Below are 18,528 nucleotides of genomic sequence, written 5' to 3'. Positions count from 1 at the left end.
CAAAAATGAAGATGAAACAAGTACTGACGCTCATGAAAGCGGAAACATGAATTGCCCTAACTAGCACAACTCGACATTCTTGAAGTGGCAGTTTCAAATTTCTCATTTATGAGATCGATGAGATCAGGTGCTTTCAGGGTGGTATGGCCGTATGAGATAGCGCCCATAAGCACTTCGTTTTATTTTATTTTCCTTTACATGAGAATTAAAATTGGATTTTTACAGCCAAACACATTTTATATGAAAAGGGCATATAGAGGCAAATTTAATCTGTAAAAATAATTATAAAAGTTAGAATTTTCTCAATTTAAAAGGGCTTACAGGATTAAACGAATGGACAGAGTTATTGTAATGTTTTTAAATATCAAAGATCATATGTTGGAAAAGTATACATTACAAAAAATGATAACAATGGGCCAAAGAAACTCATTACTATGTCCCCAGAGTATACAACTATTGAAATCTTTGCTTTTGACTTTCCTCTATTGCATAAAACATAACCGACAGGCAAACAAATGAGACATTTCTCTATTTATGAAACTAACTGACTTATTTAGGATTTGGCAGCTAATATGCCCAGAAGTAGGTGTGACAGAGGAAACACCTCCGCACTCCAATGGAGGACGGCACAACTGGAGCCATCTCAATGCAAGATTCTGCAATCCCAGGAAACATGTTCATTTTTTGCCAGACCACCTTGGACTACATAGAGGTGCTAAAAAACTGCATCAAGACCAGCAAGCCTAAAGTTGGCAACAGGTATTTCACATTTTTGATGGTGTCATGACAGCCTAATGGTGCTCACTAAGCTACCCTTTCATTGCCCACATAGTAAGACAACAAATGCAGAGGAATATGTATAGTACACCTGTGAGGAAATGGGGTGTATTATATGGTGTGGCTGTGCAACCTCATTGTGTAATGCACTTATCAACCCCTTTATGACCCTTAGGTTTTGTTTGTCAAACTTTCAGCTCAACCCTGGGTAGCTGCGACTCGGAGCAGCAAGGCATACAAAAAACAAAATGAACAAGTGTTAAGCATTTAAACAGCACCAAAACAACTGAAGAAGAAATTGGCAATACACCAAAGAAATTCGACACCAAATTATAAAAACAGACTATTTTTATGTATTTTTAGAAATCACAATTAAAAGATCCACTGGAGGGTTACGGAGATATAGAAGTCGCAAGGTATAGTAAATCAAGTTATTTCACTCAACCGTGAACAAGCACTGGCAAATTCAACAAATTTTGACAATTAGAAACTTTTTCAGTAAAAAAAAGTTTAGGCTAGCTGGAACATGGCCACTTAAGAGTCATTCTATGTTACAAACTCCAGTAGGGAGCCAGTCAGCAAAGTCCTCAGAAACAATTACCTGAGCAAGTGAAGCAGTTTTCAGTCGTTTCCAGGTGCTTTTATCCTTTGATGTAAGGGGTGAAGGATGCTGAAGATGCTCAAAGGATGCTGTGGATGCGATGCAGTCGACAAGGGTCTTGCCGCGACTACTTCTCAGTGCACAAAGGGGGTGACAAGGTCCTGGTCACAGGATCCACATCCTTCAAAGCCCTCTTGGTGCTAGTAGAAGCCCACTTGTCACTAGACTACTGGTTGCCCAGTATCACAGTCACAGGTCAAGCCCTTCTAGGTTGACAACTTGTCCTCTGGTGGTCCCAGCTGCACTTTGACGACACTCCTTGGCTCAGCAAACTTGGTTGCAACTTTGTGCATCAGGTCCTAGTCCCTGGTGCTGCATGGCGACAGTTGGCAACAGGTTGAACGTTTCGGGCTTCCTACGTGTCCTAGCAGGCTCCTCAGTTGTCCCGGTGCTATGAACAGAAGGGCAGATCACTGACCATTGGAGTTGCTTGCTTTGTCTGGACTATGGAGACGATTCTCTTTAAGCAGTACACAGCAGACACCGCCCCTCGCCTTTGCTAGCCACCAGTATCAGAAGGTGCAGTCCCCAAAGGTGCAGCCTCCCTTTGCTGGCTCCACGGTGCAACAGGGCAGTCCTTCTACGGTCCTCTTCCAGTGCAGGTGAGAACTGCTTTCGGGGTGCTAGGGGTGCTGCACTTGTGCGCAGAAAGGGCCCTCATGGCAGGAGCAGTTGGTAGCCAATGGGCTACAAGGTTCTCTTAAACTTGATTAGCATTTCCTGCTAAGTGTGTTATCCGGGCATATCGAGATGCACCATTCTACCCACTTCCAATATGGAAGGACTCCTATCCCGGCATGTGGAGCTCCCTAGCCTAACCCATAGGTGTGGCTACCGGGGGCTACACACCCCTGGAAAACTGGTTTTGCAACTGGTGTCCCCTTTTTTGTCCAAAGCCCCAGTCTATCTGCATGAACAATGGAGCAGCCTCTTTCCTAAATGTTACCCATTTGCCCTTCAAAGGGCGCTCCTCCTGTGAAGCTCGCCTTTTGGGCCAACACCTGTGGGGCTTCCCGCAAGAGAGATGTGACACCTCCTTTCAAGGCATGCTGTTAAAAAGTACAATCTTCTGAATAAACAGATGAGTTGATAAAGGATTCTTCAAAAGGGTTTAATAAGTAAGAGGTATACAACAGCTCATCCACCCAACTGCCTCAGGCTGAATCCTCTTTAATTCTAAACCTCAGGCTGAGCAGTGATGATGTTCTAGAACACATGGATGACATCAAATACACAGGGGAAAGAAAAGTACAACACATTATAACATATCTCCCTCCTCTATATGACAACAAAACCACCCCAAAGAGAGAAAAAAAACATTGTATAGATATGACATTAGAATGATGACATAGCCTTTCAAATGCATTCAAAAGCAGAAAGTGACACGCCTGTCTATATAATCATTGTATACATGTGGCATAGTCCTTTAAATATGAAGGACTACGCACTTTCCTGTCAGATCTTCTCAACAAACAATTTTGAATTGGGACACCAATATCAGGAGGACAAAGTGTTGACTTATTAGATTTGTCACACACAGCGACTCTGTTTAAATTCCACACTTTCTGATCTGAAGTCCTGACTGCATTGCGAAAAACCTTGATCACCTTATATGGGTTTGAAAATTTAAAACCTGAAATCACAAAACCAGGACACTTAATTTTGACAAAATCCCCAATCTTGACCTTAGTATCTTTGACAGCATGTCTCAAATCGTAATTTTCTTTGCTTTTCTGACAAATTTGTTCTTCCTTGTCCTTCCACGAACTCAAATCAGGAACTACACCTTTGTCAGAAAGAAGTTTATTAAACCAAGGAGGCTCAAGAAAAGTATCAGGTTGCCTCCCTCGAAACAAGATGAAAGGTGATTTACCTGTGGTAGAATGAGGTGCAAAACGATAAACACTAACTCTCTTGGAAACTTCCTCTTTCCAATTGAGATTATTCTGTTTTGCTAAAGAAATGGTCTCTTTTATCACTCTGTTGAACCTCTTCACAGTACCATTGGATTCAGGGTGATAAAGAGCACATCTCTTGTGAACAATCCCACAATTACCGATAAAATGTTCCATCTCCTTGGAAACCAACTGTACCCCATTGTCAGTTAGAAGGGTTTCAGGTATGCCTTCCCTAGAGATTATATTCTTCAGAAAATCAATGACAGTTCTTGTACAAATATTACTTACAAAAGATATTTCAGGCCACCTGGAATAAAGATCCATTAGTACAATTACAAAAGTATCCAACCCATCACCATGTACGGGACCCAAAATGTGAAGGGCAACATCTTTCCAGGGCCCAGAAGGACGTGACCTCTTTACCATGGGTTGAGTCCTGATTTTTAGAGCCTTCTCACTGAGAGAACTTTCTACGCATTCCCTCACAATCCTTTCCATTTGAATGTCCATCCCAGGCCACCAATAGGAGGAACGCAGTCTCTCCTTGGTTTTTGAAATCCCAAGATGTGCCTCATGAGCTAGGTTAAGTAACTCATTCCTCAAGGACACAGGAGGAACCAGTCTGAGACCTCTCCACAACATCCCATCACTATTCACCAACTGATCCCTCACAGCCCAAAAATCTTTCACAGACACACTTCCCTGTTCCTTGTGATGCCATCCATCACGTATTAGAGTTAAAACTTCTTGAATAGACTGATCTTCTAGGCACGCAGAAGACCAACGATCCTGAGAAATTATCTTACAATCAATCTCACAAACAAAATCATGAGGTAAATTAAAACCAGGGTCATCTTGAGAAAGAGAGTGATCAATGGGAACTAATCTTGAGAGTGTATCTGCAACCAGATTTTCCGAGCCAGGCACATGTTTAACCGAAAAGTCAAAGCCCTGTAAACCTACAATCCACTTGGAGATCCTGGGCGAGATAGAGTCTATACCCTTACTCGTCAAAACTTCACATAAGGGTTTGTGATCAGTCCTAATCATAAATGAGGTTCCCCAAAGAATTTTTTTAAACTTTTTGATGGCCCAGTAGACTGCTAGAGCCTCCCTCTCAATTACCGAATATCTGGATTCCGCCCCCTTTAAACTCCTAGAAATTAACATAATGGTATTTTCAGGGTTGGTCCCCCCTTGATATAAAACAGCACCTAACCCCTTGAGACTAGCATCAGTGGAAATAACTGAAAATTTCATGGGGTCAAAATTGCGAAGTTAGGGAGCTGCTTGTAACTTGCATTTCAAATCAATAAATTCTCTGTCACAGAGGTGGTCCCAATTAAATTTGACCCCTTTTTTAAGTAAATTCCTCATGTTATGAGTGGCCTCAGCAAAATTCTTAATAAATTTGTTGTAATATTCTGCCATTCCCAGGAAACTCATGAGTTCTTCCCTTGATGAGGGAGAAGCAAGATCTCTAATTGTATTGACTAACTCTGCTTTGGGAACTACACCATCAGCAGTGATTGAATGACCTAGATAATCGATTTGGTCCAATCCAAATTTACACTTCTCACGTTTGATAGTTAGATTATGGGAAGCAAGACTGTCTAAAACCAACCGAACCCTCCTTGCATGTTCTAACACATCAGGACCATGCACCAAAATATCATCCTGGTAAACACAAACACCAGGAATATCCACTAAAACTTTCTCCATAACCCTCTGAAAGACCGAGGCTGCAGAGACAAGGCCAAAAGGAAGCCTCACAAACCTGAACCTTCCAAAAGGTGTCACAAACGAGGTTAAATCTCTGGATGATTCATGAAGCATAATCTGATGGTATGCAGATGTTAAATCAATGGTACTAAACACCTTAGCACCACATATCATGCTTAAAAGATCCGCAATATTGGGTAGAGGGTACTTATCTACGAGGACACACTTATTAAGCTGTCTGAGGTCTACACATAACCTCAAAGATCCATCCGATTTTCTTGCGGCTACAACCGGAGCCAACCAAGAAGTACCCTCCACCTCCTCTATAATTCCCTGTGATTTAAGCTTTTGTAATTCTTTTAACATCTCATCCTTGACACTAAAAGGAACATTGCGAACTTTGCACGAAATAGGTATTGAACCTGGAGCTAGCTTTATTTTATGACTGTATCCTCGTAAACACCCCAGTTGGTCACCAAACACACGAGGATATTCCTCCATGAGTTGTGTCTCTAAAGAGGAGCGAGAACTCACCGCTTCCACAATCTTCCGCTCTTTAAGAATTATTGGAGGATCATTGTTAGGATCTAACATAACCCCCAGGTCCTTTTGGTGCCACCAACTAATGATGCTGTCCCCCTTTTTTGAAACATATATTTTCCCTGATGCATAACGACCCTCATATTCAATCAAACCAATGAAATATCCTTTAAGTTCAATTGGGTCTCCACCATAAGCAGTAGGATATATGTCTGGCTTAAGTAGATCAATTTTGTTGCTAAGATTCTCATTGAAGAACTTATTTGAAACAATGGTTATCTTAGCACCAGAGTCAAATAAAACTTTTGTTTTTTTGCCTTCTACGAAAATGTAATCTAGAGGACCCTCACTCCCTACTTGAACAATGATTTGTCCGCATTCAAAGTCATGCTTGTCATTAGAAGCTTCTTGGTTTATCTCATTGACCTTTTGTTTAGAAGATTTAATCCTGCAAGCTACAACAAAATGTCCCCTCTTTTTACAGTAAGAACAGACAGCATTCAATGCAGGGCAGGACTTATCATTTGCCCAGTGACCAAAATTATTACATCTAAAACATTTATTTTCCTTGTTGAATTGTGGACGAGATTTTCTGACTTGTTTGTCTTTAACTTGAGATTTTAACTGGGAGTCCTTCAATTTAGAACCGTGGTCAGGAGTAGGATTAAGATTGACACTTGCGACATCTTTATACAGATCTTTTTTGATTTCTTTAACACACTCAACAGAATGTTCAATTCTCTTGGCTACAACTAATACTTCGTCAAAGGTTGGTTCATCCTTTAACCACAACTCATCACGTATCTGTTCAGATGCACAACCTAACATAAATTGATCTCGTATTCTTTCTTCGATTAACGTGTCAAACTTGCATGTAGAAGCTAGTCTCCTTAAGTCTGTGACGTAGTTCTCAATACTCTCTCCTTCCTTTGGCATCCTCTTCCCAAAATGGTAACGTTCAAGTATAGTACTAACTTTGGGTAGGTAGTGAAGATCTAGTTTATGGATACAGATTTCAAATTCATTGAGGGTGGCAGCAATATTGTCTGGAACATTGGGGAGATGATCAAAAACATCCTGACCCTCGGAACCAAGACAGTGCATTAGTAAGGCTGTTTTCCTTTCAACACTAAGAGACGTGCCGCATACACGAGCATATCTTTCAAAAACTTTTTTCCATTTAGACCATTTTATCGGTGGTTCACCAGGCGTTTGCAGAAAAAATGGTGCAGCTGTGACATTCTGCATTGTCAATAAGAGTGTTACGAGAAAAAAATAAATAAATAAATAAATAGAACAAAAAAAATAAAAGATAAATTGAAAGGTGTATGCAAAGAGTTATGTGTGTTCACTGAGTGAGATTGGAGGTGAAGAATGTGACGTTCTTCCAGTCTCGTAGATGATGTTTCCTAATTGGAGTCTAACACATCAGGTTAAAAGATATAAGTACAACATTGAAATTATACAGTCATGAAAGTTAGATTATGCACAACCGTGAAGCTGTGTGCATCAACGCAAGATAGTATGTGGATAGAAAGTTGTGTACATTTATTAGACTGTATGCATCACTAGTATTAAACCTTAGTTTATAAGAGCTTTTCCTGAGGTCACCATCTTGTGTGCATAAACATGTTATGAATAAAGTTTTACTGCTGAAGCAAATATGCATGAAGCAATAGGTAAGCTATAATGCTGTGCGCATCAGCGCAACTTGACTTTCGAACTGATGTGATTTATTACAGCCGTGATGTTTAATTGAAGCCCAGAATGCTGTGCACATCGGCGCTTGGCTATACAAAAAGAAACAATAGCATGCTGTGCGCGTCAGCGCAGCGTAAGAAATCGAAACCAAATCACTGGGTATGTGTTGCGTGCATCAGAGTGACATGGTCTTGCAACTATAATGGTTACAGAAAGGCTGTGCGCATCAGCGCGACGTGAAAAATGATCACCGTTATTCTTATTTATATCTCAAACGTTATTTAGCTGTGAACTCCTCTTGTGTTCAACAGCGCAAAGCGGAAGACTAACGTTGCTAAGCAACCCTTCGGCTTGGCTATACAAAATGAAACCATAGCATGCTGTGCGCGTCAGCAATATTGTCTGGTTACAGAAAGGCTGTGCGCATCAGCGCGACATGAAAGCTGATCACCGTTATTCTTGTTTATTTTTCGAACGTTATTTAGCTGTGAACTCCTCTTGAGTTCAACAGCGCAAAGCGGGAGACTAACGTTGCTAAGCAACCCAGTTCGTCGTACGAGGATCTCCACGCTTGCGTTGACGGTGACGTATAGACGTGCAGAAAATGGAGCGATCTCTGTTACCAGGTAACAAAGAGAACTTCACGGCGCGTTGAGAGACTGACGCGAGCCAGTTCGGGTACGTTTTGAAAGTAAATACAATATTTACGTTTGTAGCCTACTAGATAATTTGGGGTTCATCTTAGTGAAAAATACGCTACTTTTTAAGAGAGTTTGTTGACTTAAGTTCCGGAGTGGAGAAAACTAATACGTTCACATAACAGATGGCCGGAATCTTCAATTAAGTTAATCGTAACCAGGAAACTATTCTTTTAAAATCCAAAGTTAATTGAAATAAAACTTGAACAGTCTTACTTTTCATGAAGGTTCAAATCTTTGTCCTTGGTGAATGCTTGAAGTCAACTTGAAACGAAAAAAAAACAATAGTGGTCTTCTGGAGTTGAGCTGTAGGATTTACCAAATCTTCATCCCAGTCGTCGCCAGTGTTAAAAAGTACAATCTTCTGAATAAACAGATGAGTTGATAAAGGATTCTTCAAAAGGGTTTAATAAGTAAGAGGTATACAACAGCTCATCCACCCAACTGCCTCAGGCTGAATCCTCTTTAATTCTAAACCTCAGGCTGAGCAGTGATGATGTTCTAGAACACATGGATGACATCATACCATCAAATACACAGGGGAAAGAAAAGTACAACACATTATAACACATGCCCCATTTGTAACCTTTCCAGTGAGTCGTTAGTACGTCTCCCCAGGAGAGCTGAAAGCTGTCTCGGCTAGAGGACCCCGTGTGAAACCAATATGGGCACAGGGGAGTATAGGCAACAAAGAGGCAACTTTGCTAAAGTTGTACACTGCAAATTGTTATATTATTTTTGACCGGAGACTCAAGTTGGGCTTAATGTAACAAATTATTTGAAACCTTGGATAACCCACTCTGGTTGCACTGTTCCAGATTTAGCACAGCTGAGGGGTCAGGGTGTAACTCTGCACTCACCAACTGGGCGACTAAGCGTTTCTTCAGAGATACAGACAGGTCTGAGTTTTTACTAACCAAACATGTCAAATTTCATGTTCTGCCTATGGAATATGTTGCACTTTGCCTTAGGACTCGAAAGTCCTGCCATAGGGATGATGAACAAGTTACTTACCTTCAGTAACGCTTTTTCTGGTGGATACAGTATCTGCCTGAGGATTCCTCACCTTTTGAATTATCCGTTTCGCAGCAGTCCACATGAACTTTTCTCCATAGCTCTTCCATGTCAACGAGGATGTCATAATAGAAAGGCTCCGCTCGCTACCCCGCGAGACGTCATCGGAGCCATAAAAGAACCTGGTTGACGTGCTGATGTCAGTTCCACCCCTTTTTTCCGTGCCTTCCAGGTGAACCAACAGCATTTTACAAGTATATACATTATACAACATTTCCTCAAGTATACCCATTATACAACTTAAAGAAGAGAAACTGGAAATACTAAAATATAGACAATTCCTAGTGATAAGCATTACATCATTTCAAATAACAACAAAATACATGAATTTCATACCAATAATATTTTATGTATAAGTAGGCAGGTAACAGCGAGGCAGGTGGGTCAGTGAGGAATCCACAGGCAGATACTGTATCTACCAGAAAAAGCCTTACCAAAGGTAAGTGACTCTTTCTTCTGATGGATACATCTGCCTGTGGATTCCTCACCTTTTGAATTGAATCCCCAAGCAGTCGCACTCCCAGAGGAGGGTGCCCACCTACACCAAAAAAATCTTGCAGCACAGAACATACAAGGTGGCCATCCCTCCTCACCTCTGAGTCTAAGCAGTAATGCTTCGCAAAAGTGTGGTGGGAGGCCCAAGTAGCCGCCTTGCACATGTCTACAACAGGGACACCTCTAGCCAAAGCTGAAGAAGACTTAGCTCTGGTGGAATGAGCTTGAATACGTTCAAGTTCCTCCTTCTTGGCCAAGGCGTAGCAGATCTTGATGCAGAGGATGATCCACCTGGGCAGCGTTCTCTTGTGGATACCCATGCCCTTCATTTTGCCCTTGTAACCAATGAAGAGTTGGTTGTCCAGCCTGAAGTCTTTTGTCATGTCCAGGTAGAAGCTGACCGCTTTCTTAGGGTGTAGGCGGTGAAGTCACTCCTCCTTAGAAGGGTGAGGATAGAAAGTGGGTAAAGTGATATATTGCCCCAGGTAAAAGGGAGCAACCAGATTAGGCAGGAAAGCAGCGCTGGTCCTAAGAGCCATCTTATCCGCATGAACTGAGGTAAAAGGAGGCTGAGAGCTAAGAGCCTGTAGCTCACTAACCCTCCTCGCAGAAGTAATCGCAATCAGAAAAACAGTCTTAAATGCTTCAAATCTCAATGGACAACTATGCAGTGGCTCAAAGAGGGACCACATCAAGAAAGTAAGAACTACATTCACATCCCACTGAGTGATGATAAATGGAGCGAAAGGAAACCTGTTAGTGAGACCCTTAATGAATCTCATGACTATGGAAGACTTAAACAGAGGGTTGGTCTGGTAAGCAAAAAAAGGCCGACAAGGCAGACAAGTAGCCTTTAACAGTTGCTACTGCACAACCCTGTTGAGCCAAGGAAAGAGGAAAAACTCAGAATATCAGAAATATGGGCCTTCCAAGGATCAATTGATCTCTCTCCACACCATTTAACAAACCTGGCCCACCTACCAGAATAGACAGATTTGGTCCCGCCCAGCACGCTGACGTCAGTTTTCTTTGGATAAGCTTTTCCACGGCACAACGCGGAGCCACCAACAAAACTGTGAAAGTATGGGAACAGTGAGCGAAGGAGAAAAAATCCGTAAGACAAAGAAATCGGATGGTGCATAACATCATCATAAAGGACAGTATCAGACATTGTCTATTTACAAACCAAGTAGTAAAGGATAGAGCAACACTCTCAGAAACAACCCCGCAAAGCGAAGCGTGGACCCTCCCCAGAGGCTGAGTAACAAGTGAACAATATCCCGACAGACTGTTATTCCAACGTAGAACTGTGTCGGCCAACAAGGGCGGAGCACAGGAAGAACAACAATTTACTGTGAAAAGGCATTACAAGAATGGCACTTCCCCTATAGTAATGGAAAGCTGAAACACAGCCCAGCAGATCCCAAAAGGACGACGGAACAGGAGACAAGATCCCTAAGTAGAAAGAGGAGGCGGAAGGGAGGGAAAGCAATAGAAGATCCCACACTAGAAGGACCAGGGTGGAGGAATGCAGAGAAGAGGAAGAAGAATCTCCCGGTGAAGGCGAAGCAAAAAGCACCGCTCTACAGGAAGAGAAGTCACCTGGAGGAAGGTGGCTGCATATTGTAAATAATAAAAGAGTAGCACCAAATTGAACACCTTGAATGCAGACCAGTGCCAACTGAAAGCAGGCAAAGCGGAGCAACCCGCCTGGCAAGGTCCTCGCAGAATGGAGAGGATGGGTGGGCGTGAAGGAATCTGCGGCTAGACAACGTCTCTACCGAAGGTAAGTAACTCGTACATCTGATAGAGACATCTAGCTGCAGATTCCTTAACTCAGAATAGATACCACAGCCATATCCCAGGGGGAGGTCGGTCTGCGACAGAACAACAGAAAGTGCCCGAGAGCACTGAGCCGGCAACAGAGTGACAGACTAAGGTGAAAGCTGCGGCAGTGCAGCCAGTCAGCAACCCAAGCAGCTCGGAAGAGCAAAAGATAACAGGAGGCGAGGCATCACAAGACCGCCAAAATGGCGCAAGACCATACCTGTGTGAGTATAAGTAGAAACGGCACTACGCCATATCCCAGAACGGTAGAGAGAGTACATAACGAAGGGAGGAAGGAGAAACTACCTCCAGAGCTGCATAATGCACTAACCACTCCCAGAGCTCAATGGCACAGTAAATTGACAGAATAGAGGATAACATGGAGAGATGTACTCAGAGCCTACCAGGCAAGCCCACGCAAGGGAGGTCGGACAGGCAGCATCCAGGAAGTGAAGGGCAAGAGGCAGGAACAGAGCAGTGCCTCAGAAGCACAGGCGGGAACATAAGACACGCCAAGTGCACAGTAAGTCACCAGAACGCGACAGGGCGGACAGTACCAGGCTGAACCACCCCGAGCACGGGCCACAACAAGAACATGCACATAGACAGCTACAGCGAAAACAAGGTGGAGTAGCTATGATGAGTAGAGGACTGCCCAGCAAAGCAGTTTGAAGGACAAGGGGAGAACACTCCCGGAAGACAGAAGCACAGGGAGCAGCACCTGAGACGACCTTCATCAGAGGAGCTGTCCCGCAGGCACACCAGACACAGATGAGGGTAAAACCCAAAGTAAAAAGACACATCCGAAGAGTGTGGCATCCGAGGCACTGAAGGTGCCTATAGGAACTGTGAAGAAGAACACACATAGCTGTTGAGAAAAACATCAGATCTCTAGACCGCCACCTCCGACCTGGAGGGGACATGCACCCCCATAGAAGAGATGGGCTGTGCAGTACATGATCGGGACAGATAAGACTCTGGAAAGAGCATCCAGGAGCTGAGGCCCACCTCAGGGAGCGGAACCCTAGGAAACCTCATTGCTGAAGATGCAGGAACATGCCCTGAAGTACAGCCTAAACTTTGTAAGAAAAACACCGCCGTGCAGAACGATGGCAAGGCCGAGTGTAAGGCACCCAACCTGTCCCCAAAAAACGAGGATACAGGACCAGACCTCGCAGAAGCGAAGAGAGGTGGAGATGTGTAGAAAGGGATTCCCAACAGGCAATCCGAGGGAGGGAGGGAGGGAGGATGGAGAGATATATATATATATATATATACGCACCTGAGGCATGCGGCAGCTTCATTTTGAAGCGTGTTGAAATACACTGAAAAGAGATATAACAAGGAAAAAACAACCTAGAAGAGGAGAATGAGGCACACACGCAAGGCTCAAGCAAGGCGAGACCTGTGGCGCGTAGGAGACAGTGCCAGAAGGCACAACACTATAAACCGTCCAACGGGAATCAAATAGCATCAGTAGGCTTAGGGAGCCCAAGGGGTCTTCCGCGGCTGCCTGGCGCAGAGCAGAGCTACACAATATCAGACAGGTACCCCACCTGGAGTATATCACATCCCCAAGAAAAACAGGGGAACACCTCTTAGGGTAAACCATAGTCCCAGAACAGAACAACCTGTGGAACACCACCACAGTATGCTTACTGCCAGCCCAAAAACACATAGTCCAACAGGCGGACTTTAAATGAAAGGGTAACCACCCCAGGATATGACAACGTGAGACCCGCCAAGTACAGACCTATTGGGGAGGGCGAAAGACCGCAAGGAGGCGCCGAACTGCCGAATCGGCGTGGGCATCAAACAAAAGGACCCCATCAAATGGTAGGTCAACAAGGCGTTCCCGGATATTCTCCGGGAAGACGCCATCCCGTAACCAAGCATGACGTCGTAGTGCAACCGAACCAGCCATAGCACGGCCTAAGGAATCTGAGGTATCCAGGGCTGAGCGGATAGCAAATTCTGCCAGATCACGGCCGTCACGGATAAGACGTAGGAGGTCAACACGAGCACCCTCAGATGTGGAAGATAGAAGAGACTCGGCAGAGTCCCAAAGGGCAGAAGTAGCCCGAGCCAAGACACACACTGTATTGAGTGAACGAAGTGCTCCGCTAGTGGAGGCAAAAATATTACGACCCCACGACTCCAGCCATCTGGACTTGCGGGAGGGAGGAAGCAGCAGCTGAGGCAAGGAAGGAAAAGCAGCTTGCAGAACCAACTCCTGAACGTCTGGATGAACAAATAAGCATACTGGATCGTTTGGAGCAGGGCGGCGGCGGTGCATGATAGAACGAGCCACCGGATCACCCAATGCCGGCTGAGCCCAGGTTCCCAGAAGGGCATCATAAAGAGAAGCTTCGAAAGGCAGAAGCGGCTCTACATTCCCCGAACCGTGGTGAAGGACATCCAACAGAGGGTCAACAGGCAGAGGAACCAAAGCGGGCTGCATACTCAGAATGTGGGTGGCCATGGAAACAACTCTTAGAAATGCCGCACCAGCCTCGGTAGCCCTCCGAGGAGGGGACAATAACTCATCTGTGGGTGAGGGCTGTAAACTGAGCCTCCCATCCCAAGGAGGGTTTCCGAAGACCGGAGGATGAGACCAATGTCCAAATGAAGGAAGCCCCATGGACGAATGAGGGTCCTGATGGGGCTCCCGAGGAGGCGGAGAATCCGCCAGAGCCACAAATTCCGAGGGGGGGAGAGGCAATGAGGGATCCTGCGTTGCAAGATGTTGGGGTGACGCCGAACGCCCCCCGGAAGCCTCCGGAGAGGAGTCAATGATCCGGCGTGGGGGGCGGCGTCAGGACGTCCTCGTCCGATGCCGACTCAGCCTTGTCCGGTGCCGACTTGACCTCAACCACAATAGGCTCCGAAGAAGGGAACGGTGCTGGAGCCGGGAAGGCAAGTCTACGGCGCCAACCCTGCCTCGACCACAACAGGCTCCAACTCTGAAGTATGGGACGGAGCTGGGGAGGCAGAGGGAAGAAGTGTAGTGCTGCGGCCAGAGCGATCACAGTTCGATCCCCAGCGCCGGCGGCAGATTAGCCCAGCACCATGTGACTCTGGGCAATAGCTTGCTTAATCTTCCCTACGGCCCCCAGCGCCTAGAGACCCTTTCGGGTGATTGTTCGCGCTTTATAAATGTAGATAATTTGGCGCCGAACATGCGCCGGCTCGGCCTCCGAAAATGCAGCCCCCTGTCCGGAAGGCCGAGGTGGGCTCGGAGCCAAGCTGCAAGAACCAGCAACCACCTGTGACACCACAGGGAGCCACACTGGACTATGCGGTGCGGTAGGGGTGCTATGGGTCAAAGAGGGGGACCCAGCCGTGCTACGCCCTGACAACGCCATATCTCCATCATCCCTAGAGGCAAGGGGCTCAATCAGCACCGGGGGCGAACCCACCGGCGAGCCCACCGGAGACCCCACACATAGCTGAGGGTCAGCTATGTGTTCGCCCAGACACCACATGCAGATAAGGTGTGGGTCCACCGCGAACAGGAGGTACACGTTTTAAAGCCCGAAGGCATCGTACACTGTTCCAGACGCGAAGGCGTCGAAAGGGGCCCGAAAACAGGCCAGATGAACCACTTACTCCGGATCCGCGTTGCACGCGGAAAAGAAGAAAACTGACGTCAGCAGGCCGGGAGTGACTTATATGACCTCGCTGATGTCACGTCCGTGGACGACATCTGGGCAGGGTCGTGTGGCGCCGTCCCCCGGCGCACAGATGTGCTGCTGCAAAATTTTCCGGATCCAGTCTGACACCTGGGTATAATTCTAAGTTAAGGAATTCTAAGTTAAGGAATCTGCTGCTAAATGTCTCTATCAGATAGAGACTTACGAATAAGTTAGATCAGCCAACTGGATAACAGCCAATTCGACCTACCAGTTTAAGGGTAAGGGCACAGGCTAGCAGGTTAGCAGGCCTCAGTGCACTCTCAGAGCCAAAAAACTAGTAGTATCAGTCCAAAAAAGTGGGTCCACCATGCAAAAAGAAGCATGTCCGTACAACACCTACCTCCCTTACTTGGAGACATACGCTTATATCAAATGGAACGAACTGGTCTTCAAAAAACAGAACGGCACCTTAGTCCAACATCTGTATTATGGTGTGTATTGTAATGTTGTCAGAGATCTGTAGTGAGCTACATGTCACCACTGTTTTAGTGAGCAATATTCACCAACTGCAGGCTCCTGCATTCCTATCTGCAACATAATGTGAGGATAGCAAAAGTAAAACTGTTTGGAGAGGGAATTGGGCATATGTCTAATGAATATGTGTGCATGTTTTGTGTGTGAACAAAATGAAACAGGGCAAAACTAGTGCAACAGCAGACTGAATTTGGAATAGATGAGGTAGATAAGAAAGTTGAACAGCCCACTTGGACCATGGTTCACGAGTTAGAATGGGCAGAGATAGGTACGAGAGGACAAGAATGTATCTCTTGTGCCTGGTGTCCATCTGGAAATAGGGTGCATATTCAGATTTGCATGCAAAAGTAATAAGAAAAACATTTCCATACTTTTTTCTTTCTTCTGGGTCCACAGGAATGGATTTGTTCAGCAATGCAAACTCTTCTTCATGCTGAATAATGGCTTTTACATTGACCTGGACTCCAGAAATCTTTATTGTAGGGCCCCGCTTCTTTCCAGCCACTTTACCTGTGAATAGTAAACACAGTAGTATTTGAGACGTGTGGTGCAGCTAATGGGCAATAACGTACAAACTCACTGCAATTGCTCCAAACTGATAAAAGTTGAATACTTGTAGCACTGTAAAATACCCTTTTATAAGAACAATAAGCTTTTCTAAGCCCATGTACTAGATGACTAGATGCAGCAATAGCCGTCACCATTTGAACCCAGAACTGGATCGTAATGTGAAAATGGGTGTATACTATAGGCAAGTTTATACATCCCAAGTCACTTCATTTATTGGAAAAAAAGGACCACACTTTAAATCTACTGAACATTAAACAGGGAAGTGTTGTACATGTCCACAGCCCTAGCTATCCCTGGGCAGAAAAATAATAAAATTCGGCTCCTCTGGCTTTGTTTTAATGTGTAGAAATCTTCCTTCCCACAGAATCATTGCTACCCAAATATATGCATGTGACTCGTCTCTAGAATTCCAATCCTAGCGTGTGCTACAAATGCTATGTTTCTAAGAGTATCAGAACGCTAGAGGCATCAAAACACTTGAGTACAGATTGAGCTCACACCCATATAAAATAGCCAGATTCACATATAGCAGATATCAGACATGAAGAAAGGATTTACTAGAGAACAGCAAGAGAGAATAATACATTGTTGCAGGGTCACTAAGTGGAATTATTTTTTTTAGCACGGCCTAGTAATGTTCAAAGTATAGGTAATGATTTAATAGGTTAATAGTGCTGTGTTTTGAATATTAGCATCTTACTGACCTAAAAGAGTATCAGCAACAGATATTTGTTAACAGAGAAATACTTTCAACACTTTTTCTCATCAATATGTCTAACATATTTTATTACACTTGTTGAATTTTCAACATACCTGAACAAGATTCAATAGAGTGAATCAGTGAGAGGGTATTAGAAAGATCACAATAAAGTATTCCGGAATCAAGGAGTGTAAAAATGATTGACCGCGACCAACACAATCTTTCTGGTCTGGAATTTTAGTTAGTCTCCGATATATTTTTCTCCCATTTCCTTAATTTCTTCATTTATTTGTATTGGGTTCTATGTCCATATCTGGAAGGATCACATTGTAGTCATCCCCTGGGTCTGGGCTTTGTTGTGTGGCTCCCTGTGAGTGGGGTAATAAGCTTCATGCTGAGGGCTCTCTGCTCCCTCTGCTTCTTGAATCAGCGAAGGTGACCGTGTGTGGTGATACTGGGTAACTTAGTGGCATCGGGCTTGTGGCTCTATGCTCTGTTGCCACTCTTTAAAGTAGTGGCTGTGGAACAACCAAGTCTTGACCTTGTCGCTTTGAAGTTTCTTTTTGAAGCGGTTTCTGCATGAATTCATGAAGGCCTTCAAAAACATTGCCTTCTTTCTATAGCTTTTTGTAGTATCTCTGTATGTTTCTCTGGCACTGTTGTTGTTGAAAAGGAAGGTATCTTAGTCTTTGGTGTTGTAGGAGCCGAGGTTTTTGTTTGGCGTCAAATGGTGACCAAAGTCTTACGCCTTTGTCGGAGTTGAGGAGGATATCGATTCCATATGGGTTGACATCAATCACTTATTCGGCCCGAATGCTTGTCCAGCGTCAAAGCATGACACAGGTGTTTTGCTGGCGCCAATGTGAGTGCCAAAGTTGATGGGGTTTCGGCATCGATATCGCCCTGGTGTCAGCTCCATGCCTCTGCTTAGGCCTTGTCGGCCGGTCGGGATCAAGAATGTTTTCGTCCGGTCTCGGCTCCGAGGCTAGTCTCGGTGTCCACCAGAGCTTGAGGGCTGTAGTGTAACTTGACATTGAGGGGTAGCTTTATCTGGTATATTCTTTGAATAGGGTGGGTCAATTGAATTCACGGACCTTGTTGTCATCTTCATTCTGGGGCTCGACCCTGGCAGCGGAGCCTGATGCATACTGGTCTGGACCTGCACATCCGACTACTCTCCCCCACTGGACTCATCGGAGGCGACATACTGAGGGCAGGCGAGGACGTATCCCTGTCCAGCTGTGACATCTGCATCCACCTCACCATCGCTAGTGTGAAGCTGGTGGGCTTCTTCTTGGGGGAGAAGAGGACTCGGCCTCCGCTGCCATCTAAATGTTATGAGCTAGTCTACGATCCTGCCTGCTTCTCTGTGTCTTTTTGTTTCTGAATAAGCTGCATGCGGCACAGTACTGTTATTTGTGCTCCAGCAGCAGAAATAGGTTGCACACACCGTGGGTGTCAGAGTCAGCATATTTGGCCCCGCACCGAAGGCCCTTTCTAAAAACACCGTCCTTTTTAGCCTCCACTACCCAGAGACGAACATTCTCAACAGGACTGTGGAAGGGGTTGATGTCAAAGTAGGCTGAATCTGTCCTTCTGATTGTCTCTTACACAGTTCCAACTATTGCAGGAGCAATGTGTATGTTTCTGTTGTCGATTTGCGATATGTTGTAGCCGTTAGCCGTCTGTAGGCAGC

General features: G+C 44.9%; 1 protein-coding gene across 2 annotated transcripts in view; it reads right to left on the bottom strand.

Moving 5' to 3' along the window:
* Window positions 1-18,528, bottom strand: part of CHD2 (chromodomain helicase DNA binding protein 2) — a 1,941,047-nt gene that overhangs the window by 591,957 nt on the left and 1,330,562 nt on the right. For both annotated transcript variants that reach the window (XM_085644496.1, XM_085644497.1), the window contains one exon: window positions 15,934-16,072. In XM_085644496.1, the coding sequence (XP_085500622.1) occupies window positions 15,934-16,072 (139 nt within the window). The remainder of the gene's footprint in view (window positions 1-15,933; window positions 16,073-18,528) is intronic.

The sequence above is a fragment of the Triturus cristatus genome, chromosome 3_1 (genome assembly GCF_964204655.1).
Source record: "Triturus cristatus chromosome 3_1, aTriCri1.1, whole genome shotgun sequence".
Lineage (NCBI taxonomy): Eukaryota > Metazoa > Chordata > Amphibia > Caudata > Salamandridae > Triturus > Triturus cristatus.
This window is presented reverse-complemented; position numbering and strand designations above follow the sequence as displayed.